The 25,665-nt window shown below is 49.7% G+C and overlaps 2 protein-coding genes across 3 annotated transcripts in view; one reads left to right on the top strand and one right to left on the bottom strand.

Annotated features, from left to right (window-relative positions):
- The first annotated feature begins 382 nt into the window (after positions 1-382).
- Positions 383-6,356, top strand: LOC114002960 (maestro heat-like repeat-containing protein family member 6). Its single transcript, XM_027749408.2, has 15 exons — positions 383-997; positions 1,237-1,301; positions 1,416-1,838; positions 2,006-2,154; positions 2,385-2,532; positions 2,783-2,970; positions 3,058-3,195; positions 3,474-3,588; positions 3,759-3,896; positions 4,243-4,419; positions 4,551-4,706; positions 4,865-4,966; positions 5,358-5,460; positions 5,727-5,783; positions 6,083-6,356. The coding sequence occupies exons 1-15, from the start codon at positions 883-885 to the stop codon at positions 6,277-6,279; spliced, it is 2,271 nt and encodes a 756-aa protein (XP_027605209.2). The 5' UTR covers positions 383-882; the 3' UTR covers positions 6,280-6,356.
- Positions 6,357-21,001: 14,645 nt separating this feature from the next.
- PLA2G4A (phospholipase A2 group IVA) overlaps positions 21,002-25,665 on the bottom strand; it is a 61,984-nt gene continuing 57,320 nt past the window's right edge. For both annotated transcript variants that reach the window (XM_027749412.2, XM_039384357.1), the window contains 3 exons: positions 23,310-23,505; positions 22,956-23,113; positions 21,002-21,341 (listed from right to left, as the gene is read on the bottom strand). In XM_027749412.2, the coding sequence (XP_027605213.1) occupies positions 21,210-21,341; positions 22,956-23,113; positions 23,310-23,505 (486 nt within the window). In that variant the 3' untranslated portion in view covers positions 21,002-21,209. The remainder of the gene's footprint in view (positions 21,342-22,955; positions 23,114-23,309; positions 23,506-25,665) is intronic.

Consider the following 25,665-nt stretch of genomic DNA (forward strand, 5'->3'; position numbering starts at 1 on the left):
ACAGCCCCCTGCAAGAGCGCAGACATCAGTGCCCGTTGGCTTTGGCTGCCCTGGGGCAGAGAAGTGCCCCGGGGACACAGCTGTGTGGGGCAGGAGACGGGCACCAGCCCTGCCAGGACTCGGGGCGGTGGCAGGTCTCCCTGGGCGAGGACTTGCCAGAGCTGCTGATTTTGGTGCAGCCCCGGGCAATGGGGTGGCAGCAGCATTGGTGCCCTCGCCCCCACGTTCCTTCTGTGTCACAGCCCCGTGTTCGGGAGGGCCACCAGCCGGCACTTCTCCCAAGGAGCCCGTGCCAGCAGGGGAGGGTTTGCTTAGTTTTTCAGCTGTGCCTAAAGTTCATGTCCAGCTGTCTTAGATACTTTGGAGAACGGACTCCTTCCCACCTGGGGCAGGTTGGCCGGGCTGGGGGAGCCCCCAGGGCACGTGGCAGTGTGTCACAGGACCCTTTGTGACACGATGGGATGGCACGGGGCAGGGTGTCACAGGGCCCTTTGTGACACGTGAGGACATAGTACCGGTGGGGAGGTGGCCACGCCTCAGTGCTCCTCGGAGCAGGCGACGGAAGGACGGGACAGAGCTGTGCTGTGCGGAGCCCCCACGCAGCCAACTCCTTCCTTTCTGACCGGAGCGTTTTAGTGGATTTTCTGACTTTCAGGTGCCCCTGAGGCCAGACAGCAGGAATTGCTGACCCATACCGTTTGTTAGGCTTTTCTCTCCTTCAGGTGCCCTCGAGGTCAGACCGCAGGACTGGGGACCCGGAAATTTTCCGGAGTCTCCAATCCCTGCGGTAGGTGGCCTCGAGGGCAGCCTGCCGGACTCGGTGACCCGGAGATCTTCCGAGGTGTCTTTCTCTCGCAGGTGTCTTCAAGGCCAGACTGTGGGATGGCGGGAAGACACCTGAGCCTGCTCAGGCCCTTTCGGAAGAAGAAGGAAGGCCCTGGAGCTGCCCCAACCCAGCACCCGGAGAAGATGGAGCAGTTGCATCCCCTGCAGGAGGGTGAGTGGCACAGCTGGGCCACAGGGCTGGTGGCTGTAGACGGCTCTGCCTCATCCCACCCCGTCCCCTGTGGACATGGCCAGGGAAAGGGAGGAGGGAAGAGGGCCCGGGACTGTCCCCCGGCAGCTCCATGCACTGGGCATCCTGGGGCTGGCCCTGCCTGTGGAGCGCAGGGCTGGGCCGTGTTCTCCGGCCTGTCCCGCAGCCCCTCAGCTCTGACCGCGCTCGCTCTTTGCCAGATCCAGGACGGGACCAGACACGAGAGCAGGACCGTGCCCGTGGACGCTTCCGCAGGGCAGCACAGGTACCTGCAGCCACGGCCTCCTGGGCTGGGCCTGCTGTCCCTGCTCAGCCTGGCACCGCTGGCGGAGTTCTCCATGGCACATCCCGCTCTTCCCTGCTCTCTGTTCTTCTGCAGGCCTTTCTGAAATTCTTGGGCATTCGGCGCAAAAGGACCACAACCGGACCGACTGAGGTCATGGCACAGCCTGACCCCAGCCCGACTGAGCTCGAGGCAGACCCTGATGTCACCACCACACTGACTGATGGCACAGGAAACTGTGATACCCTGCCAGTTGTTCACACAACAAAGTCTGACCCTGCTTTGACTGATGATCCAACAGACACTGACACCCCATCCATCGATCGCACTGCAATCTCTGACATCCCGCTGACCGAGGAACCCACAAACTCTGGCGCTGCACCGCCCGATCTCACTGCGGAGGCCGACACTGCAATGACCGAGGGCACTGCAGACACTGACCTCGTGCCCAGGGAGAGTGCGAACTATGCTCCCACTCCAGATATTTTTGAGGAGAATGGTGTCTCCAGTCCAGAGCAAGTAAGCAGCCTGCACCCAAGGCTCAAGCCACTCCAGAGGCTTGTGGCCCCTCAAGCCAGCTCCCCTGGGCCCTCTCAGCCTTTCAGGCCAGCACAGTGTGGTGGCAAGGGAAGCACTTGTCAGGGAAGCTGGGCAAGTTGGCAGCTCTTCCCCCATGCCTCCTCCAGGTGCCAGCCTTTGTCAGGAACATTCACCAGAGACTGACAGCCAATGCCACTCCAGAAGAGAAGCTGCTGGCGGAGTTTCTGAGGGTGACTGATGAACACCCTGCTGATGTTGTGTTCACCCTCCTGCGCTGTGCCCCATCGTGTGACAGGTACAGGGCCTCCCTGCCTTCACAGCTCAGGGCTCACCAGCCTTCAGAGCACATCACCCTGTCCATCCTGTCCCACATGGTCTGCCAGAGGGATGGAGAGTTCCAGGACCATCTGGCCCCTCTGTTTCCCAGCCCTGCCATGTCAGCCCCCATCCTGCTGCCATGGTCCCTCCCTGCTCCTCAAGGCACTTTGGCCGGCACCCCCCTGACACAGAACTCTGGTCCCGCAGAGCTGCTGCCATCATGTGGAAGACCATCACCTCATCGGCAAGGACAGTGGAGAAGGTGCTGCCAGAGCTGCTCCGTGTGATGGAGTACTGGCCATGGCTGAGCACGTCCACCTCCGACGGAGACGAAACAGATGTCTTTGCCCTGGCTGTGAGTTTCTGGAACTGGACTTTACTTGCCAACAGGTCGCTTCTCCAGCAGCTCTCCATCCTCCCCCAGCAGAGCACTGCATCTCCCTGCCTCAGGCGCTGGGCTGGAAACCTGGCTTAGGGGCGGGTTCAGGGGCACCAGGCTGGGGGCTGCCCCTGTGTCTTCCCTGGCCTCTCCCTCCCACACCTGGGCTCTTTCACATGGACATCTGGGCACTGAGAGCTGTGTCCGGGTGCTTTATCTTTTGCAGGCAACCAGGGTGATTTGGGAGATTCTCCAGATCCTCCAGCGCCCAGAGCCATTGAAAAAGTATTCCCCCCGTCTCCTCGTGGATCTGCTCTTCCAGATTTCCATCAGCACAGAGCAGACTCCAGAGGAAGTTGACACCTTGTGGAGGGAATGCCAGAAGCAAAACAACCTTCCAACAAACTCCAAGAGGTGCTCTGTCCCAGTCCTCCTGACCCTCTCATGCCCTCGGGGCTGCTCAGGGCTCCCAGCATGACCCGGGCTTTGCTCTGCACCCAGGTTTGCAGTGCTGACCATGAAGGCCCTGCTTTGTCACATTGAGTGTGAAGATGTCGTGCTTTCCATGGAACAGAAGCATGGCTGGGACACGCTCCTCAGGGCTGATACTCACCACTATGCAGTGGGTCTGCTGGCCAGGTGAGACCCCCTTGTCCCCGCTGCCCCTGTCCTTTCTGCCCTCTGCACGGGGCACCCCACACAGTGCCCGTGGTCGTGGGCCAGAGGGCCTTGTCACTGAGGGATGGCCGAGCAGAGTGGCAAAGGCTGGGAGAGGCGGGTGCACAGGAGGAGCCGCCTCCCAGAGCGCCCCCGTCCCCTCCCAAACTGGTGGGGAAAGACCAGGACTCTGTCAGTGAGTCCCGGGAGAGGTTGGCCCAGCCGGCTCAGGGTTGATGGTGCCTGTTTCCCCCTGGCAGGGAGATGCGCCGTGCCTCGAGCCCTTTGTATTACCCGATTGCCCTCTGCCTGCTGAGGCTGCTCACAAGGGAGAAGCCCTGCTGGGAGCTTCCTGCCATGGCATTCCTGGTGGAGGTGAGCCTGATGGCGAGCGCTGCCTTGCTGACCTGCCTCCGCCTCTCTGCCCTCTCGCAGCCGCAGCTGCCCGGGACGGAGCCGTGCCCTGCGCTGCTGCCGGGGCCCAGCCCGGTGCGGGTCTGGGCTCCTGCCGGCCGGGCATCCCGTCACTGCTCCGTGCCTTTCAGATCCTGGACTGCCCGGACATAACCGAATGGCGTGACAGCGTCCTGGAGATCCTTTCCAGGCACCTGTGGAGCCAGTGCACAGAGATGCATCGCCTGGTGCTGAGAGGCCTCGTGGTGCTGAGCAAGGCTCCTGGGATGGTGAGGAGGGGGCACTTGGCTGAAGCTGTGCCAGCAGCCTGGGGCTGGGGAGCGCAATCGCTTGGGCTTGGCTGGGCCAAGGGGAGGTTTAGCTTGCGGAGTAGGGAAAGCCTCTTCACTCAGAGGGTGCTCTGGCACTGGAACAGACCCCACTGGGAAGAGGTCACAGCCCCAAGGCTGCCAGAGCTCAAGGACAACACTCTCAGGGACACAACGGGATTGTTGGGCATGGTCCTGTGCAGGGCCAGGAGTTGGACTCAATGATCCTTGTGGGTCACTTCCAACTCGGAATATTCTAGGATTCCATGATTTGTGGCTTCACAGCACACCATTGTGTTCCACACAGGCTGACGGCATGCGGAGCCTGATACCAAGCCTCGTGGAGCTACTGTGGTATACAGACAGAGAGCTGGTGGGGATGGTCCTCTCTGTATTCATCAATCAAGTCCAGGACAGAGACATCCCAATCTCCACCCCCACTGCCCTGCGGCTGGCTGAGCTGCTCCAGCCACTCTTTGGCCACGTAAGGCTCTGTGCCCCCCACCCCAGGCGCTGGGTGCTGCCAGGAAACTGTGGCCTGTGGATTTGCAGGCTTGTGCCCCAGTGGGCCTGGAGCAGCCGGTGCTGAGGTCTTTTCCTCTTCCTTTCCATCAGGACAACATCCATGTGCAGCTGCTCTCCATTCACCTCTTCCAAAAGGTGATGGAGTTGGGAGTGGATAAGAGTAAACAACTCCTGAAGACACACGTGATCTACAGCCTGCTCCCACTTTTTTTCAACTGGTATAATGAGAACCAGGACGTGGCAGAAGTGAGAACTTGCAGGGTCTGGTGTCCCCGCAGCAGGGGGCTGGGCTGTCTCCTGCCCTGGCACCTCAAAGGCTCCAGTCTCCTCCTGGCCTTGGTCCAGGGACACGGGTCCCATGCCCTGGGCTGCAATGCCATGTCCCGGTCTCTGTTGCTCTGCAGGCATCTCGGGAAGCACTGCTTCGTGCAGCGCGGTTGCTTAAGAGAAGGGATTTGGTGAAGCTGCTGAAGACAGAGCAGCCTTGGAGGTTCAGTGAGTGCCTGGTAAGGACGACCCCAAAGCCGCAGTCCCCGATGCCCAGAGTGCGGGGCTGGCACTGTGCCCCTGCCCACTGCTGCAGCTGCCCATGGCACAGCAGCCTGCGCCCCACCCGCTGCTGCCTTGCCTGGGGCGTGCGGGCTCCTCTGCGGGCTGCTCTGCCCCCGAGCCAGGCTGCTGTTGGAGCCCCGGCCCAGCTGGGCTGTGGGGCAGGGCGGCCCCGCGGCTGCCGGGGAGCAGCCGGCCCTCTGCTCCCTCCAAAGCCGGCCCCAGCGGCTGCTGCCCGGGCCTCAGGGCTGTGCGGGCAGGGGAGGCCAGTGCTGGGCGCAGGCAGCGCCCGGCCAAGGGGCAGAGCCCCAGCCAACCCTTCCCTCTGTGCCCTGCCGCTCTCTGCAGCTGGAAAAGGACAAGAGAAGAGCGGTCGAGTACGCGTGCCAGGCCCTGCCGTACCTGGAGAGCCCACAGGAGCCCGTGCGAGAGGCGGCCCTCAGGTTCATTGGTGAGCCACAAGGTCCCTCCCCGCCCCGCTGCAGCTCGGCCCCAGCCCCGGCTGCTGCAGCGGCAGCAGGATGCGGCCCGGGGATGTGCTGGGGAGCCCCGAGTGCCCTGGTGGCTGCCGCCCTGTGCCAGCCCAGCCCTGGGGAGTCCCCAGGCGGGAAGGCCCCGGGCTCAGCCCTGCCAGCGCAGGAGGGTGCGTGGCCGGGCCGGCAGCGCCGCCGGGGGGGAGCTGTGCCGCTGGGGCCCTGACAGGCTCTGTGTTCCCAGGGGTCGCCGGGAGGTACCTGAAGGGACAGCGGGTAGAGCTGCAGGACATCATTGACGGTGAGTGAGGGCACTGGGGGCTGGTGAGGGGAGCACAGAGCCCGGGGCAGGGAGCTGCAATCCTGCCCTGGCTGCGCAGGGCTCTGCTCCCTGCAGAGATGAGGAACGGCTTGGGCAGAGCAGAGAGAGATTCCAGGGGCACGGGGGGGATTGGTGGCCAGCACCTCCTGGCTGATCCCGTTGGGCCCTGCTCCCTCCTGGCCATGGCAAGAGCTGGGTGGGATGGTCCTGGCAGGAGGGGCTTCTTGGCTCGCCAGAGATCTGCTCTCTGACCTTGGCTCCGTTCTTTTCTCTTCCAGTTATTGAAGGCATGACTCCCGACAGCGCTGCTGTCAAAAGCCTGGCACGTCAAACCCAGGAAATCCTAAGAGCTGTCCAGAGACCTCAGTCTTCTCCAGGTTCCAGCAGTTTGAAGATCACCTCCAGAAGAGAGGCTCCTCTGCCCGAGCTCAGCGGAGAACTGATCCTGGGAACCCCGTCTGATGGGACCACCTGAGCCTGCGGGACAGACCCCTCTCTGCAACATGTTCCTTTTACCCCAGCTTGAGACTAATAAATTCCTCTCAGCATACACAGAGGCTCAGGAGTTTTTTTTGGAGCTCGGTGTCCACAGGCCATCTGGGAAGAGGGGAAAAAGGGCCCTTGTGCTCCACAACACTTGCCCAAAGGTGCAGTGGGGAAGGGAAAGTGCCCCAAAGGCCCTTGGCCTTGGGGGGTTCTGCTGGAGCCTCAACACTTCCAGCAGAGCCGATGGGCAGAGCCTGGAGCTGTGGGGCTCCCTGAGAAGCTGGTCCTGGGAGGTGGCCACAGGCCCTGTGCCAGCCAGGAAGCAGCATCTGTGGCCTGCCCGTGTCTTGCTGTCTGGCTTGCTGAGGGCTGGGAGGTGCCTCCTGAGCCAGCTCCCGTGGAGCTCCTTCAGGGCTGCGCCGCTGCCGGGCCGGTTGTGGGGGCTGGGGGAGAGCCTGAGGGGACGGGGCGCTGGGAGGCCCTGAAGGGCTGAGGGGCTGTGGAGGCCCTGCCAGGACAAGGGAGTGGGAAGCAGCGAGGGCAATGCGTGAGGGGGTGGGTGGCGGGAGGCTGCGAAGGAGGCTGGGCAGAGGAGGCCCTGAGGGGACAGGCTGTGGGAAGGCCTGAGCAACTGGGGGGCAGAGGCCATAAGCCCCTGTCCACTGCTGCACCCCCCTGTGGGACAGCAGCCTGCGCCCCACTCACTGCTGCCTTGCCTGGGGCGTGTGGGCTCCTCTGCAGGCTGCTCTGCCCCCGAGCCAGGCTGCTGCTGGAGCCCTTCTCCCCAGGAAAAAAAGCCTGGAACCTTTGGGTTTCAGGTGCAGTTTTTGGGCCAGCCTGGGCACTCCGTGGGCAGCAAGAGCTTTCTCTCCTGGCACCTTTTGTCTGGGAGGAATCTTCGCCCGTATGGAATTTTTGGAGTCAGACTTCTGGCTGTAAAATCCACCACTCTTCTCAGATGTGATGAATGGTCAACTCACAGAATCCCAGAGTCGTTTGGTTTGGAAGGGATCTTAAAGCTCATCCAGTTCCAACTCTCCTGCCATGGGCAGGGACACCTTCCACCAGCCCAGGTTGCTCCAAGCCCCGTCCAACCTGGCCTTGGACACTTCCAGGGATCCAGGGGCAGCCACAGCTTCTCTGGGCAACCTGTGCCAGGGCCTCACCACCCACCCTCACAATAAGAAACGTCTTCCTTCTAACATGGAGGGAGTATTTACACCGGATTTTCATCAGTGCAGCTTAATCCATTCCTTCAAAACTTTTTCTCGCTCTCATTAATGATTCTTTAATACCTGATTAAAACAGACTGATATGAAGGAATATCCTTGTGCTTTTCCAAACCATCCCACAATCCTATAAACCCATGTTGTTATTAGTTGCACTGTTCCCTCTCTACCTCCTGGCAGTTAATGTTGTCTCCCCCGGGTACAGCCAAACTGCAAATAAAGAGGAACATAAAAATATCCAAGTCCCATCCATTACAAAAGGCAGAGCTTGGCACTCCTTGTTGCTGGAATTTACAGACTGCTTTTTAGTTTTATCATTTTATCTCCCTTTAATGGCAAAAATCAGCTAATCCTGGGTGGCATCATGAAACCTGCAAACAGAGGCAGACCATAAGTCATTCCTGAAGCGTTGAGGCACAAATCTCTGTTGCAAGAAGCAGCAGCAATTAACTCCTTCTACTCCTGCTTCTCTTCAAGGACTTCAGACAGGCTGCAAAATGGTAATTTATCTCATTAGCACAACTAATTATGCTGCAATCCCCACCCTTTAAAGGTAGAGAGTGGCCCAGAGGCACGAGTGTCTTAATTAGTCAGTGAAGTCCATCAAGGTTTAGAGCAGGGGAAGGTGAACCTTTTTGATGAGGAGGCTCAGAGGATGACGAGACTGGAGGGCTCAGACACTGCAGGCACAGGGCAGGGAGGTTCATTTTCAGCTGAAACACTCCCCTGCCATCCCACCTGTGGTTCCACAGACCTCTTTCATCTGTCCCTCAGATAACACTCCCAAGAGCCACTCAACAGGAAGGAACTAAGGAATGAGTTTTCATCCAAGTGTTAAGGCAGGATCCCCTGGGAAAGCCATCACCATCTGCTCAGGTTTCTCTCCACATGCCAAGGGGGCTGGCAGACCCTCCTGTAAAACCCTCCAACAGGTACCATGCTGGGAAAGCTGCTTTCCTGAGAAAACAACAAAGGAACAGGAATGCATTGTCTTAAACAGTTACTGAAACTTTAATCAGTTGTGTAAGAGTCTGGAGGAATGAAAAGAAAGGCAGTGGAGAACTGCACCTGTGCTTCTGTGAGTTCATGGAAAGGATGCTGAATGCCATCCTTTGATGTTTTCACATCAGACTTCTGTCTCTCTAAAGGGGATAGTGGGTTTGTCTGGAAAATCTGGCATGGGCTAATCACAGGAAAAAAAAAAACCCACAAAAATAATAATCAAAAGTAAAACATCAACAAAACCTAACTAGACAAACGTGATCTGACCCAAAACTTTAATTCTGTTTCAGCTCACAAATGTGGGGTTCACAGGGGCAGCTTTGGAACTGGTTTCAGAGAGGCAGGTATTTCTTATTTCCTTGGATGATGTTACTAAACTTCCAGCTGACACTGCAGGGATGTTCCAAATGAGCTACTGCCCCTCACCTTCATGGCTTTCCTCATTAAAGAGCAGAACCCCAGAGCAGAGCCCTTCCATCAGTCCCATGTTCAGATGCAGGAGACCTGACACCATCATCATCATCATCACAGAATCATCACAGGGTGGTTTGGGTTGGGAGGGACCTTAAACTCATCCAGTTCACCCCCTGCCCTGGGCAGGGACACCTTCCACTAGCCCAGGTTGCTCCAAGCCCTGTCCAACCTGGCCTTGGACACTTCCAGGGATCCAGGGGCAACCACAGCTTCTCTGGGCAACCTGTGCCAGGGCCTCCCCACCCTCACAGGGAACAATTCCTTCCCAATCTCCCATCTATCCCTGCCCTCTGGCAGTGGGAAGCCATTCCCCCTTGTCCTGTCCCTCCATCCCTTGTCCCCAGTCCCTCTCCAGCTCTCCTGGAGCCCCTTTAGGCCCTGCAAGGGGCTCTCAGCTCTCCCTGGAGCCTTCTCTTCTCCAGGTGACCCTCCCCAGCTCTCCCAGCCTGGCTGCAGAGCAGAGGGGCTCCAGCCCTCAGAGCACCTCCGGGGCCTCCTCTGGACTCTCTCCAGCAGCTCCACATCCTTCCTGTGCTGTTCCCCAGGGCTGGAGCAGCTCTCCAGGGGAGGATCTCACCTGAGGGGCAGAGGAGCAGAATTCCCCCCTGTGGGATCCCCACACTGTGGGACCAGAGCAGGGCACGGGGGGTTCTGGGCTGCCAACACACACCTTTGGCTTGTGTCTAGCTTGTCACTCATGAGAATCCCCAGGTCCTTCTCCCCAGGGCTGCCCTCTGGGAGTTCACCTCCCAGCCTTTACTCATCTCTGGGGCTGCCCTGACCCCAAAGTGGAGCTCCTTGCACTTGGACCAGTCGAAACTCCCCTCAAATCTCAAATCTCAGCATCGTACAGGGAACCCCCAGAGCAGAAAGATGTGCTGAGATCAAGGAACCAGGATCCAGCTCTCACCGACCCCTGCAATCCTTGCCGCCAACCTTCCCAGGAACGAGCCACCTGAAGCCCGTGTTCTAGAGCTCTGCTTTCAACCAAACCCTGAGCAATGTCCCGTTCTCCTTTGCATTACACTTACTTTAATACTATTTCCTGGAAAAGCCCGGTGTGCAGTGAGTAGGGAGTGTGGAAATCACGAGCTTCCAGCCCGGCAGGAGGAACGACCAAGAGGTGGCGCCGGGAAACCAGCAGATGCTGCCTGTGGGACTGGTTTGAACTGGGGGAACCGCCCAGGATCGGGTGGAAACAGAGATGGCAACCTGGCAGATTCTTGGTACACTATAAAAAGAGGGACAGCCCCTTCCAGCCTCGATTCCCAGCTTTTCCAGCTCCTCGTCCTCCAATCACCTGCAGCTCAGGTACTGCAGCCCTGACCAGCCCAAATAACCCATTTGTTCTTTCCCCACATCCTCGTTGATTGATTTATTCAAGACAGACCCTCGGCTCCTTCTACTGGCCCCAGCTTCAGTTTTATAAACCCTTTACAAGAACGTTTGGACCCAGTAAATGCAAAATTCCATAGCAAAAATTCCTATCACATTTTCAGTCCCTTTTTCAGTTTCATTAAGCTGAAATTTCTCAGCTTTAAAGCGAGAATTAAATATACAATATTCACACTTTGAGCACAGACTGCTGAATGGAGAAAAACCTTTTAGTGTATAAATTACAAAGCTAAAAAGACCCAAAGTGCAAGTCTGTCAAGTCTTGATCTTTCATGATACGAACACAAGCTGTTGATCAACAATACATTGAAACAGAAAAAAAGATACTGTGGGGAGATACTGGTTAAAATTTGTCTATGAAATTCACTGTCAAGAGATTTCACTGAGGACAAGACATTATAAGCATTTTAAAACAGATTTTTACAAATAAACACAATATTTGCAGCATTTTGAGAGATTAATAAGCCAGTTCCTCAGAGAACCCAGTCACTGACAGAGAGCTAAGACTGATACAGCTGGAAAAAAAGATATAAAAGTGTATAACTGGAAGATACATTTATATATATATTATAATGTAATGTGAAGATATTATAGGCTGATTTTTCTATAGCTGATGTATTAAAGCTTTTCTGAATGCAAATGAAGGATACCTTAAGCTTAACCCCAATTAGTAGCAAGGAAAGCATCCTGTAAATCCACCCCATGGTTTTATCAAGGGAAAGGAGCTGAAGATGATCTTTTAATAACTTTATTAAATGGTATTTGTCTACATTTGTAGCCTGACCAACCTGGTCTAGTGGAAGGTGTCCCTGCCCATGGCCAGGGGTTGGAATAAAATGAGCTTTAAGATCTCTTCCAACCCAAACCAGCCTGGGATTCCATGATTACTCAGAGCTGTCAGAAAAAAATGGGGGTGGACACCACCAATATTTAAAGGTGTTTTGAGACAACTCCTGGAGATTCCGTCCTGCCCTGAACACAACGGACCCTCTTCTGTCTCTTGAAGAGGGAAAGGGAGCCCTGGAGGTTTCACGCTCTGGAATTCGTGCTGTATCCACCTACTTTAAAGCCCTGTTCCATCTGGAGTGCTGAGTGTTTTAATTAAACCATTTTCATGGCCCAACAGCAGCAAGACACCAGAGCAGCGAAGTCAGACCCAGCCACGCAGCATTTCCTTCACACATCATTCCTGCCAAGCCCACGGGTGGCTTTTCAACCTGCTGCTCAGGCTCTTCCCCTGCCTGCACGGGGTACATTTTCCCCCTTGGATTGCCCTCTCCACCAAACAGCAGGATGACAACAGGCTCAAAGCCAGCTCAGGTGTGAGCAGCCAGTTTGCCAGCAAGGTGCTGGAAACTCTGCAAAGGGAAGAACATATTTATTCTCCCCGTGAAGCTTAACAATATGCTTGAATTATTTCACTTGAAAAGGGAGCTTTTCATGTATATATTAATACAGCAAAAGCCTATTCCATTCCCCTATTCCTTATAGCACATTTTTTTTTGACTGATGCCTAAAGTCACCTCCAGCTGCCTTTGCAATTTGCTTGATCTGCTTACTAGCAAGCAATCAGTGGGAAACTCTGCCACTTTCTTTGTCTCCCACATTTTTCTCCTAAGCATAAATTACTTTAGGAGAGCCCTCTCCGTCTTCTCCATGAGATTTTTCAAGCACAGGAAAATTAACCTCTTACCCAACCCAGTGCGTGCTCTGTATTTATTTATACCATTTATTGTGAGTGCCAAGCACTGGAACAGATCAACAAATTTCTTCAAATGACTCCCAAATTTCTTCAAATTACTCCCAAAAATGAATTTAAACACTGCTAGAACGAAAAGCCTGTACAGTGCCTGGAATGACATATTTCCTCCCACATCACTGTCCATTTTAGAGCTAAATCTGACCTTAATTAACACTTTCACTGCCACACTAACTGTTGTCCACGTGGCTGAACCAGCCTCATCCTCAAGGACCTGTAAAAGTAACTCAGGAAAAAGTTCAATATGTTGTTTTTCCTTCCATGGTCTTCGCTGTGGTTTAAATGTTTGCAGAACCTCAGCAACGTGGGATTTCAGCACCAGGCCTTACCCTCAAGTGCCTGATGTGCTCAAACTCCTACCAAGAATATGGAATTAAGACCTCCCAGAAGTGGAACTTAAAGTTACCGTTTTTGCACCGACAAAACTTTTGCTGGAACCTTTTTTGCTTTTTACATCAAAGAAAAATATCCTGTGTTAATTCTCAAACCAGGAAGCGTCAAATGGATTGTTAAAATTTCTAACCCTTACAAATTCATGACCTTTGGAGATATTTCAAGTAGGTTTTAGACAGTTCTGAAAGTTTCCCCAAATTCCAAAACAACCTTCAATATGGCTTTATGTGATGAATTCCAAAACAAATTTATCTACTAATTGGAGAGAGGCGATTTTGGATAAAAATACAGACCCTGATGCAATTGTCTTTAATCAGAATCCAGGTGAATATGAGCCACAGTCTGATACAATATTTTAGTTGTCTTCCAGCCTCAGGACTTTGCAATTTGTTGTCAGGAAGACAAAATAAAGCAGGTAACTATTACAAGAGAACCCGTTAAATAATCACAGCCTTACTCATGTGGGTAAATATTAACCAAGAAGGAACTAAAAGTTTGTTTAGTTCTGGGTTAAAGACTCAAAACAATGCTGCACTCACGGGGGCTAATTGGTGTTCCAGTATGGCTGAGGGATCAAGGAGCTTGGAAGTGCCACCAGCCAAGAAAAGGAGGAATTTTTTAGTGTTTTGACGGATGTGCAGCTCTTAGAGAGGGGTGCCTGTGGCAATGTGAGGGGAAGAAAGGATGACATTTATTCTCTCTTGCTCGGTTGACCTCCATTCCTTTTGCTCTTCATGGAGTCCCAGAATGGTTTGAGCTGGGAGGGACCTTAAAGCCCATCTTGTTCCACCCTCTGCCACGGGCAGGGACACCTTCCACCAGCCCAGGTTGCTCCAAGCCCCATCCAACCTGGCCTTGGACACTCCCAGGGATCCAGGGGCAACCACAGCTTCTCTGGGCAACCTGTGCCAGTGCTCTTCCCTCATCCCTGTGTCTGTGGGACTCCCCTTACTATGGAATTCTGACAAAGTAGATATTTGAGATTTTCACTCGCTGCTTACAAAGTGCAAAAAGCCCCAGAAGCCCAAGAGGTGGTGTGTGCAACCTTGTGGCCTTCACAGGTTTTGAAGCAGGGGAAATAAATGTGGGAGATGAGAGTAAGCAAGTTTAGGAAATAGTGGCAGGGATTTTTGAGATCAAACCTCCCATTACATTATCAGTGCGTGTAAATAATCCACACTGCACCTGAACAGACCTCTAAAATAACAAACAAGAGATCTTATCTAGTGGAAGGTGTCCCTGCCCAAAGCAGGGGGCTGGAATGAGATGAGCTTTAAAGTCCCTCCCAGCCCAAACCCTTCCGAGATTTTTATAGATGAATGTGGGGAATGCCAACAACAGTGGAAGTACTGAAGTAGAGCACACCCAGAAAGCATTGCCCAGAAGCCACAAAAAGCAGAGTTCCTTCACTATCTGCTGTTAAATCTGGCATATTTTAAATGTTTTGTTTGGTCTGTCCCTTTTAAACAACAACTGCTATAAATATATGTATATTTATGTTGCATATAAAATCCTTACATGTCAAAATTAAGTCCAAGTACAGAGTCTTGTTTTCTTTCTTGCCTACTCAGACCAGAGTGATACATAATTTATCAACCATTTATCTTACTTATTTAGGTCTTTACAGCTGAAAATACCTACGGGCACAGAGCAAAATATTGGAGACACGTGAGGATCACACACTGCAGTTTCCAACCACAGGGCCAAGGTCACTCTCTTGGGCAGACACTGAGTTACTGTAATTCCTACGAGATAAAAGAAAGGGCCAACCGTTCTTCCTTGGTTTGTCAGCACCACAAAAGCACTGGAAATCTGAATTTTCCTACTTTTACAAGCAGAGGTTAATGTTCTTTTTGTTTTTACAGGCTGTTGTCCCTGCTCCTTACATGAGCTGCAGGGCTGGCACAGGGTTTTATAGCCACAGAACCTCTAGGAAGTGGGTGGTCTGATATGTAAATCACTTAGCAATTAACCATGAATTAACTAACTAAACTTAGGGTCTTGAACAGCAGAACCAGGTTAAGCTCAGAGGCTCAGGGCATGGAGACAGTGTCTTCTCCGTGTTTTCCTTTACCTTACCTAGAGCATCCTAAAAACACAAAGCTGCTCAACAATTACTGTCCTGTATCCATATACAGAGTTATACTGCAAAAAGAAATGAGTAGACTTACAATTATTTTTACTGCATTACCTGTGAAAAGTAGAGAAACAGAAAAATAAAGTTTTGGGGGTGAGATTGATGAAAAAAATCTGGTGACAAATTGGCAGCCATTCGTTACTTTAAAGGAAGACTGAAGCCTGTTCAGTTCTGCATGTAAATAATTTCTGTCCCAAGGTTAATTAGCCCTTTTTCAGCTTGATGGGCTGATTGTGTCTGATGTGACTGATTTGGTCACAGCTGGGGGACAACCAAGTTGCTCAGAGGTTTTAATGTCCTGCAAAAAGTATGTTTGTGCATCCAGGAGGAATCTCAGGAGTCATTAAATCCCCATTTAGTGAGCTCATACATCACAGCATTCAGCACCTGGGGAAGGGCTTGATCACCTCTGTGTGCTGGGGGAGGCTTGAACTTGCCCAGGTTTCAGCAGAGCAGCTCACTGATCCCTGGGACTGCCCTTCCTGCTCTGGATTCCATCGCTCTGCTAAAGCCCCCCAGCCCACAGGAGCAAGGGGGAATTGGGTGGGATGTGAACACCCAAGAACCCAAAGCATTAGGAAGGCACTTGAGCACTGTTTCTTCCTTCTCCTGAGAGATAAAGTCGGATTTTCAAATTATTGTTATTTTTCCTAAGCAACCCGTGTTTATTTAGACGCCAAAATACCGTTGCTTGGCTCTTACCTGTGGATTCATAAGATGAAGTTTTGTGTTTTGCAAGAGCTTTTTCCTTGGTGTCCCACCACACAGGGAACTGGGAAAATATGAGTAAAGGCTTTTTCCACTGCAAGGATTTGCCATCAGAAAACTGTGATTCAGGAGCATCTTTTAAGCCAACACAGTTTTGTTAAGTGCATCTTACAACATCTGAGCAATCATGAAAAGCCATTTCAATGCAGTTGAATCCTTCACTCTGACATTTATTACATTACACAGCAGAGCAGGAGAGTTTGCTTTCGTCACACAAATGTTGGGATTTTACATTGGGGTAAAACATTAACACTTCACCAAACTGAGCTGTTTAGACCTGGTCCAACTACTGGGCTCTGCTTCCTCGTTCTGATTTGAAAGGAAATCAAATTTAAAATAGCAAATTCTCTTCAAGTCCACATGCAAGGTTCAGGTTACCACCTTCCTGTGCACTCTGTGCATGTTTGTCCAGCTCAGCCACCACTATTTTTGCAAGAGGAGCTTCAGCAAGGACAAAAAAGAATCAGTTCAAAACAGGGAGAGGTTACTGGAGGCAAAACTACTTAACTGGTGTTTTCCACCAGCTTTATTGGACCGAGGGGAATGTGCTCACCCTGCACAGGCTGCCGGGGGCTGATCCTTCCCAGCCTCAATCCTCAGCTGTGAGCGGCAGGGCGGGACTCCAGAAACAAGCTTTGGGGACTGCCCAGAGCACAGATCCCATTTTGGGTTCAAACCTCCCTCCCTTCAGCCTCTGCTCCTGCCACATCCCTCATCCCACCACACAATCGACTGGCTAACGAGTCACAGTTCACAGCCAACAGGGAGAGCCCCGGGGCTATGGATGGGCACAGAGACCTTCCCACCCACACCCGCCGGCTCAGACCCAACCTCAGCTCTCTGAGCTGGGTCTGTGTCTGTCAGGACTAGATAAACAGGGTCTGACCGTCACACAAAAATGTCCTGGAGCAAATCCCTGGGGTTTAATGAAACCAGACCAGAAGGAATGGCATTAAATCCACAGCTGCAAAGCATCAGTGTTTCTGCTTCCCAAACACGCTGGCAAAACACTCCCCCCTCTTTCTTTTAGAGTCGTCACGTTGATTCCGGTTCGTGTTTTCCAGCACACGCCCTGAACTAAACGTCTGGAATGTGTTAGGCACAAGTGGGATGCAGAAGGTGCCTCCTCCTCGCCTTCAGTGCTTCCTGACCTGACTTACACAAGCCCCATCCCCTGCACTCAGTGCTGGCCCAGCCATCCATCCTCACCATTCCATCAAAACCAAAACTGATGGGGAACAGAAATAAAGCTGAATTACAAAATGACAACAAACTGTATCACTTTAGAATCATAGAAACATGGAATGGTTTGGGTTGGAAGGAATCTTAAAGATCACCCCATCCCACTGCCTACTATGGGCAGGGACACCTTCCAGTAGCCCAGGTTGCTCCAAGCCCCATCCAACCTGGCCTTGGACACGTCCAGGTCTGTGAGATGCAGTCTTAGTGATGGAGTTTGTTCTGCAGTGGCAGAAGTTACAGTTTCACACCCAAAATAAGATCAGAGTTGCCTATTTCTTCCCTGCTCACTTTTGACTTGGTTAAAAATACACATCTGGATGAGAATTTGAGGGAAACCCAAAAGCCAAAATCACCTCATAGTCCTCAGGTTTCCGTGACCAGTTTGGCCACAGCCTTCAAGGAGGATGCACTGGGAGAGCATTTTTCTGATTAAAGGCAAAAGTACAAAGTTGGGCTGTGTTAAATTCACTGAGGTTTTTCTGGCAGGTCTTGGGATGGCCTCAGGAATGGGGCTGCTGACTCCAGGTGAAGATGGAACCATGGAGAAGTCCCAAGCACTGCTGAATGGTCCCCCACCGTGCAGACATCAGACACCCCTCCCACCCAGCAGCCTCATCCCCTTAGAGCCCCTCATTTGCCCCCACCCATTCTGGGACCCAGCTGTATTTCTGCCATCCCTGAGACCCAGGTCTATCCTCTCACACCAGGATCCCCCCCAGCTCATGCTGGGAGTGCCTGCTTTGGCACTTCTATTCCCAAACATTTCCTGATAAAACCTAGAGACCTGGAGTCTTTCAGCTTGGCCTGTGCTGCCAAATTTCTGCTTGAGCCAAGTTTGTGGGGCTTAAATGGCCACATAAGGAATTCCTGTTCCTACTGCATCCAATCTCGTGGGTTTTGGTTTGTCTAAAGGTTGTTAAGGATTCTCCCTTCCTTTCCTTGTCCCAGTGCCTGCCCTTCGCACGCACAGCAGTGTGATGTTTGTGTTGCCATGGGGAATTCCTGACAGCCTCTCCTTTTCACCTCTCGTGAGAAGGGCTGGTGGATGGAACTTAATGGGATGAGTCACATCCCTACCCAAACCTGTCCCAGTGAGTGCCACAGCAGTAAGAGTGATGGGGGGGGATTTACAGCTTCAGGAAACACAAGTTATGTAAATACAAGTGCTTCTTTCACCTTGCAGTTCATGTATTGGAGGAGCCTTTATAAAATATAGCGAGAAAATTTTTCATTTTTTAAATTATATTTTCGGGGTAAGTATAAAACTCAACCGAAACTCATAACCCAGTTTACAGTCCAAGTGTCCAAGAAGACACCTGGGAGATGCTGTGGAACTATTATCTTTCCATCCCAAATGTGAAGTAAAGACCCCAACAAAAGGAGTGGGGGAGGAATATCCTTTTTTGGTTGCTAAACAAGGAGAATGAACAGGAAGCTGTGGAAAAACTGAGTTTTATGGCACATTGCATCTAAGTTCTTTGTGCTTATCTTTTAAGACTAAATAAAATAATCTGGAGACATTATCAAATTCACAATCCTTCTGGGACAGGAATTGTTCCTGATCAATGATAACTGACAAATTCAGCAACTGAGCAAGAAAAATTACACACATTGGGAGCCCTTCCACAAACTGCTCTCTAATATAGCCTTGGAATGGTTTCACCCTTTGAAACCTCTGCTTATCCTAGCAAAAAAATAAATCAGCATCCACAGAGAAGTAGGAGCCGACTGGTTAAGTTTCATCCCACAGACAAAACATGCCCAGGGGAATGAGGAAGAGCACTGGCTGTGGAACCATCCCCTGCCAAAAGGAATTTTCTTCTCACTGCTGCAAGCACGAGGTCAATGCTCCGGTGCTCTCACACTTGTCAGGTCAAGGGGATTTTATTCTGAGCATCTGCTGGTGAAGAAAAAGGCAAGCAGAGATTCCCAACGTCTATCCCAGCAGCTGGAGCCTGCCAAAAGGTCCAGGGAAAGAACACGAGCTCAGGGCCAAGCTTAGTGTGAGACAGAGCCCAGCAGAGCTGAGCTTACCTACCACACTGAGTCCTTCCCACTCACTCCAGGCCTGCCTGGTGGCACTTCCATACCCTTGGGGCAGAAAGCACCTTCCACATTCTGCACCTTAAGTCAGGTCTGACATCCAAAATAATTCATTCTCTAAACTCACCTTTTACTGCCTCCTAGGGAATGTACCCTTGGTTGGAAAAAATTACTGCAGGAATAAACCAGATGGACCAGGGACTGAAGGGAGGGAAATGAGAAATGAAGGACTAACTTTCTAGGCCAAGGGAAAACTCTGCGTGTTTGGCTTCACATCATGTGTCAGAAGAGGTTTATTCCTGCATTATTCCTCTCTTTTCACATTACTTTTAATACAAAGTATGGCTAAGGCTGTAAGGCCCAGTGTTCTGCTCTGCTGAAGAACAAAATAAGAACCCCTTTCTAAGTTTCTGATCATACAGAGATGGATTTTTCCATTTGAAATTTATGGATGCAGATTTAACAGAGGCTTTTTTTTGCAGACTGCAGTGAAATCACAGCTATTAATTTACAAAGGAGCTTCTGGGGAGCCCAAACCACTTCTCATGTCTGAAAAAACACAGAATCCCAGAGTGGTTTGGGTTGGAAGGGACCTTAAAGCCCATCCAGTGCCACCCCCTGCCATGGGCAGGGACACCTCCCACTAGCCCAGGTTGCTCCAAGCCCCGTCCAGCCTGGCCTTGGACACTTCCAGGGATCCAGGGGCAGCCACAGCTTCTCTGGGCAAAACCTTAGAACGAGGGGTTTTGAATGATTTTAGCAGAGGAAGGGGGGCTCTGGCACACAGACAAAGGGGGAACCCCCACACCAACAACCCCACGAGGTCCCAGCAGTGGCGGGTCGAGAGCTCAGTGCACATGGGGACACTGTCACCCCTCCACAGACAGTCCAGACCACCAGTTTTGATGTCCCTGCAACCCACAGCAGCACCTGCTCCTGCTTTTCAGTGACCAGAATCAGTCGTTGGATCCAAACAGGCCCGGAGGAACTTCCCTTCTTCCCCTGCTTTTTAAGAAATCCAAGATGAAAGGCAGCAAAGACCCACCACCCATTACCCACAGTGTCATCTGCCCCACACCATCCAGCTGTTCCACGTCTCTTCACAATAACAGTGCAAATTTCACAGAAATTATCAAAATAAACTGGCTGAAAACAGCAGGTGGCAAATATAGTTTTATCTGTTATCGTCTGATAACTCTGTGATAATACAAACTGTATAAAGCATGATAAAACTCTTCCATAAAATAGAGTAGGTACATATTATAAAATAAAAAATACAAATATTACATTCCCAAAGGGAAATATAACATTAAAAAGAAAATATTACAATAATATAATGGTACCAGTTCCTTCCTGTATTCCAAAATTCATGGAAAATGTTTAAATTATGCAGCACTAAGACAAGTTACTTTCATTTTCTTGCTTGATTTTAAACATGCACTAATTCAAACAGAAATAAAACCTATTGATCAATGCAGAAAATGTTATTTAATCACAGAACACTGCATGTAGACTTAGAGCAACCTGGGATAGTGGAGGTGTCCCTGCCCATGGCAAGGGGTGGAACAATGTGAGCTTTAAGGTCATCCAACCCAAACCATTCCAGGATTCTGGGATGCAGTGGCTGTTAAAATAAATGCATTTTAATTACTTCCCTTCCCGTGGACTTACAGATTTTAGCAATTAAAGTCTTTGGAGATGCCACTACATTTTCTGTGCGTTTGCAGAGTTACTTCAACACTTGTTGAGATGGGACTGAAATAATCTGTGGCTCTGCACCATCTTTTATTATTTACAGGACTCAAAAATATTATTTCAAATAACCCTTAAGACATGAACTACTTCACATTCTTACCTGGGCACATTTTATCCGTCCCCAGTAAACATTCCCACTGTCCCTTTGCAGAAATGTGATGGTTCAGTCATGGTCAAATGCAAAAATCACTGTCAAGTTATGTATAAACATTTTGGTCAGGAATACACAAACTAACAATAATTTAACACGCAGGTGCCAGTAGCTCAAGGATTCAAGCAATGTAATTTGGAGGATCAAAAAAGAAAATGTAAGAGGTCTGGGGTTTTGCTACGTGGTACAGACGTTGTTAAACAGCAGAAAGGTGGATTTCAATCTTATTTCTTTCCAATCCCATCTTACCTTTCAAGCTACGCCCAGTTTACATCAATTAAAAATCAATTACCCCCCCAAAAGAAACCAATGTTTACAATTTTATAAGGGAGGGAAAAAAAAAAAAAAAGACCCTGAACCCGATGATCTCAAAAAAAAAAAACCCTAACTGCGCATCTGTTAAAATCAGGATCTCAGCATACTGAAATGTGTTTAGTTTAAAAAAACAGCAGTACAAAACGATACTGGAACTCGAGAAGTCCCAAGACAAGGTGTGGGGGAGCGGGCGAGGAGCTGCTGGAGGGGTTGTGGCTCCAGCTGTAGGGGCAGGAGCAGGGCCCGGGCACGGCCTCTACGTGTGGTTGTTGTTGAGGTGGCTCTTGTTGAAGAACCTCCTGGCCTCCACACTGCTCAGGGACACCGAGCAGCGCGACGGGTTCTCCTTGCGGTACTCGATGCTCTCCAGCACGGCCTCCCGGATCACCTGCAACACAGGGACAGCTTGGAATGCAGGGAACAACAGGTATGGACCCACAGAAAAACCCCTGCTTCTGCTCCACCACTGAGCAAAGGCACTGAGGAGTTTTATTAAAAGTGCTATTTCCTGACTGGATAAAACACTCATTTCAATGGGGTCAGTAAAGGTACAAGGTCAAGTCACACAACAATGTCAAGTCACACAACAAATATTTACTAACTGACAGAAAAAGCCCCTTCTGATGATAACAATTCTTGCTTCCATTTTTAACTCTATTGAAAATGATAAATTTTATTAAAAATACTATTACCTGAATAGATAAAACACTCATTTTAATGGGGTCAGTAAAGGTACGAGATCAAGTCACACAACAAATATTTATTAACTGACAGGAAAAGCCCCTTCTGATGGGAACAACTCTGGCTTCCATTTTTAACTCTGCTCCACCACTGAAAATGATGAGTTTTATTAAAAATACTATTACCTGACTGGATAAAACACTGATTTTAATGTGGTTAATAAAGGTATGAGGGAGGCCACTGATGTCAAAGCACATAACAAATATTTACTAACTGACAGAAAAAGCCCCTTCTGATGATAACAATTCTTGCTTCCATTTTTAACTCCATTAAAAATTATGAATTTTATTAAAAATACTACTACCTGACTGGATAAAACACTCATTTTAATGTGGTTAACAAAGGTATGAGGGAGGCCACTAATGTCAAAGAAGCCACACAACAAATATTTATTAACTGACAGATAAAGCCCCTTCTGATGGGAACAACTCTTGCTTCCATTTTTAACTCTGCTCCACCATTGAACAAAGTATTTTTAATAAAACTCATCAATCCCTCTTACTTGACTGTATAAAACACTGATTTTAATGTGGTTAATATAGGTATGAGGGAGGCCACCAATGTCAAAGAAGTCACACAAAAATATGTGTGTAAAAAAAAAAAATCAGTGTAAATACAGCATTTACACTTGAGTCCCAATGAAATTCAGAAGGGTAAATCAAAGCATTGAGAAAATCCATATTTAAAGGATATAAAAATAATTATAGAATATAATTATTATTATTTAAAAAAGGATAAAGAAAAAAATAAATATCGAGAATGATTGAATCTTTACTTTTGCTTCCTTTGTCCTGATGTAACCATTTTCTTTACTATATTGATAATCCCCTCCCTGTGTCTTTATCTGGGGTGATCATTTACACTTGTCACTCTGCAGATGTTGGGATCACTATGTCGTGTTGCACCTACTATCAATTACAAATAATTATTATTGAGTTAGAAGTAGAACTGATAAAGAAATCAGTAATAAATCTTAATCAGCAACTGATAAAGAAATTTCCAATTTCCTCTTTTTCCAGTTAGAAAAATCAACATGCTTAAAAATCTGAGTATAAAATCCTAAACATTTTGTCTCCAGTCCCCAAAGCCCCTTTTGCTCAGTTACTCTGAATGGTTTGGGATGGTGAAATGGCAAAAACAAGACAAGAACCAAATGAGAAAGTCAGGCAAACACTGAAGCAAAGGCCTGTATGGAATATTTAGGGTTTTACTCACATCACCCACTCCCCCACTGAACAACCCTTAAACCCTCCCAACATACATCTATGTTATTGAGGGTGTTGAACTCCATCAGGTCATGGAGCCTCTTGAAAGCCTCGTTGGGATATTGGAAGTTGAAGGTAGAGAAAGGTGTATTTGGATCATCAAAAATGTCAAAGTCTGCAAAATCCTTCTCTTCCTGTGTTTCCCTGGGAACTCCTGCACAGAACAAACACAAAAACACCAGCAAAATGTTAGGTCTGATCATCCACCACCTGATTTTGGAATGGCTCTTTTGGATTCCCTCAGGGCTGCAGACACATTTGGGAGTTATTTGAAAGCCAAAACATTTGTGGTGCACAACCACCATGGCATTCCAAAGGAACAGGGATTCAGCAGCAGAAACTGTGCTCACCTGGAGCTTTGTACTTCCTGAAGTCGATGTTGGCCAAGACAAAATGGATTATGGTGGGACAGTCCTTCTCTGAAGAGGTGTCCTTTGGTTTGAACACATAGCACTCCTTCAGGCCCTCTCTGTCAAACACATTGGGGTCTATTTTGGGGAAAGGCAGCTTGTTCATTCGAGCCCATTTCTCAGCCAGCAGAATTTCCTGAAGAGATACAAAGATTCAGGTGCATGAAAGCATCCACTGAAAAGTGAGGAGTTTTGGAGAGACATGGGGCAAACTGGTTGGTAGAAGCAATTAATAAACTATTCAGGGCCCAGGAAGGACATGGAGCTGTTGGGACAAGTCCAGAGGAGGCACCAAGATTATTAGAGGGAGGAAGCATGTCTCCAACGAGGAAAGGCTGGGAGAATTGGAATTGTTCAGCCTGGAGAAAAGAAGGCTTAGGGTGACCTAATTGTGGCCTTGCAGTGCCTGAAGGGGCTACAAGAAACATGGAGAGAGATTGTTTACAAGGGATGGAGGGACAGGACAAGGGGAAAAGGTCTCAAGTTGCCAGAGGGCAGGTTAGATGGGATATTGGGAAGGAATTGTTGGCTGGGAGGGTGGGGAGGCCCTGGCACAGGTTGCCCAGAGAAGCTGTGGCTGCCCCTGGATCCCTGGAAGTGTCCAAGGCCAGGTTGGATGGGGCTTAGAGCAACCTGGGCTAGTAGAAGGTGGGATGGAATGAGATGGTCTTTAAGGTCCCCTCCAACCCAAAGCATTCCATGATTCTGTGATATGAAGGACTGATCAAATCAATCTCTGATTGATGACCCAGAGTGGCAAACTGAGCACCTCCTTCAGCCTCTCAGTCTCCACCACCAGCACTGACTCATGGCAGGCAAAGAGCTGGTCTGGCCCACAAAACTTGGAGTGACTTTACAGAGGGAAAACCATCCCTAATTTGACCTGCAAATGGAGTATCAGCACTATGGAAACCAAGGAGAGTTCACAAACACCAGGCTGTGCATTGTTCAGCTCAGAGTCACATCACAGCCCAGAGCGGCGTTTGAAAGCACACCGAGTGCAGAGAGCTGGAAAACAGGCTTTTTTCTTCCTCATGACAACTCAGTAAACAAAATAATTTGTAAACAATGACTCAAGAGCATGCAATGAGGGTGTGTGAGAGGGAGAGGGAAGGTCAACAACTTTAATCGTGGTTTTCAATGAAACAGGACCCTTCTTCGGGCGACTGTCTGAGATACGCAGGAGATTAAAAGATAGTGGGTGCAAAATGATAAACCAAGAGTGGAGTCACTGAGCTCAGCTGGCTAATTTCCCCAGCAAAGCACAATATTAGTGCTACCATAGAGACAGGCCCACTCTTGAAGTGGCATTTGCTCTTTGCAATGCAAGCAGAACCAGTGGGACACACAGCCAGCAAACACAACTGGTTCCTGGCCTTGAAGCCATGAACACAAAGCCTCTGCCTCTGGACTACATCTCTTCTTTTTCCACACCTCTTTGTGCCTCCGGAACAACACTCCATCCCCTTCAACAGTGGCTTCAGGAAAACAAAGGCACTATATCTTTTTCCCACCAATTTTTCTTGTATCAAAGGATTTTTTTGCCTTTTTAAAACTACAGTTTAGAGAAAACTCCTCAGGATGCCACTTGACTTCCAACCAATCTCTCTCCATGGTCCCCAAAACGACACAAAAAATTGCTGCTGATGAAGACAATGTGTAGGGTAAGAGTAACAGGGATGACCATACACAGCCTTTTGCACAGGGTCCACATGTGGAATGTTAAAAAAGGGAGGAAAAAGAGATTTCAGAGAAGATGGCAGTGCTGTGTCAGCAAATTTAGCTGATGGGGAAAATATTAATGACAAAAAAGGAGATATATTCTTATGCAAATTGAATATTAAAGGAAGAAACACTCTGGGATTCAGTGAATTAAGGAAAAAAGGAATTAAGGATCTCAGCACTAGGAAGAGTCTTTCTTCTCAGTGCTCTGTTTTTCCCAGTAGCCCCAAGAGATCTAGAGATTACAGAAATTACTCCTTTTTATTCTCCTGAAACTTGTTTGTCTTTGCATTTGACAACACTGATCTCGAGCTCGTTTTGCTACTGCTGTTATTTTCTAACATCCTCAATATTAAGATGAAGGAAAAAAATAATCTGTTTGTTCTAATTGGAATTCGTCTGTAAAGCAACAAGCAACGTCAGTTGTTTTTCAAACAGAAATATTTTCTGGGCTTCCTTGAAAATTCTTTTTGAAATCCTCTTTGAAATAAATATGGCCTTTTTTGAGGATCACAGAATCACTGAGTTTGGAAAAGACCTCCAAGATCATCAAGTCCAACCTTCAACCCACTGT

Source organism: Pipra filicauda, unplaced genomic scaffold (genome assembly GCF_003945595.2).
Source record: "Pipra filicauda isolate LSUMZ 115617 unplaced genomic scaffold, ASM394559v2 scaffold347_size1265977_pilon, whole genome shotgun sequence".
Taxonomy (NCBI): domain Eukaryota; kingdom Metazoa; phylum Chordata; class Aves; order Passeriformes; family Pipridae; genus Pipra; species Pipra filicauda.

Coding starts and splice junctions, on each gene's coding strand:
- LOC114002960 (XM_027749408.2), top strand. CDS start 883: ATGGCGGGAAGACACCTGAGCCTGCTCAGGCCCTTTCGGAAGAAGAAG. Junction 3,196..3,473: donor GCAGTGGGTCTGCTGGCCAG/GTGAGACCCCCT, acceptor TCCCCCTGGCAG/GGAGATGCGCCGTGCCTCGA. Junction 4,707..4,864: donor AGAACCAGGACGTGGCAGAA/GTGAGAACTTGC, acceptor GTTGCTCTGCAG/GCATCTCGGGAAGCACTGCT.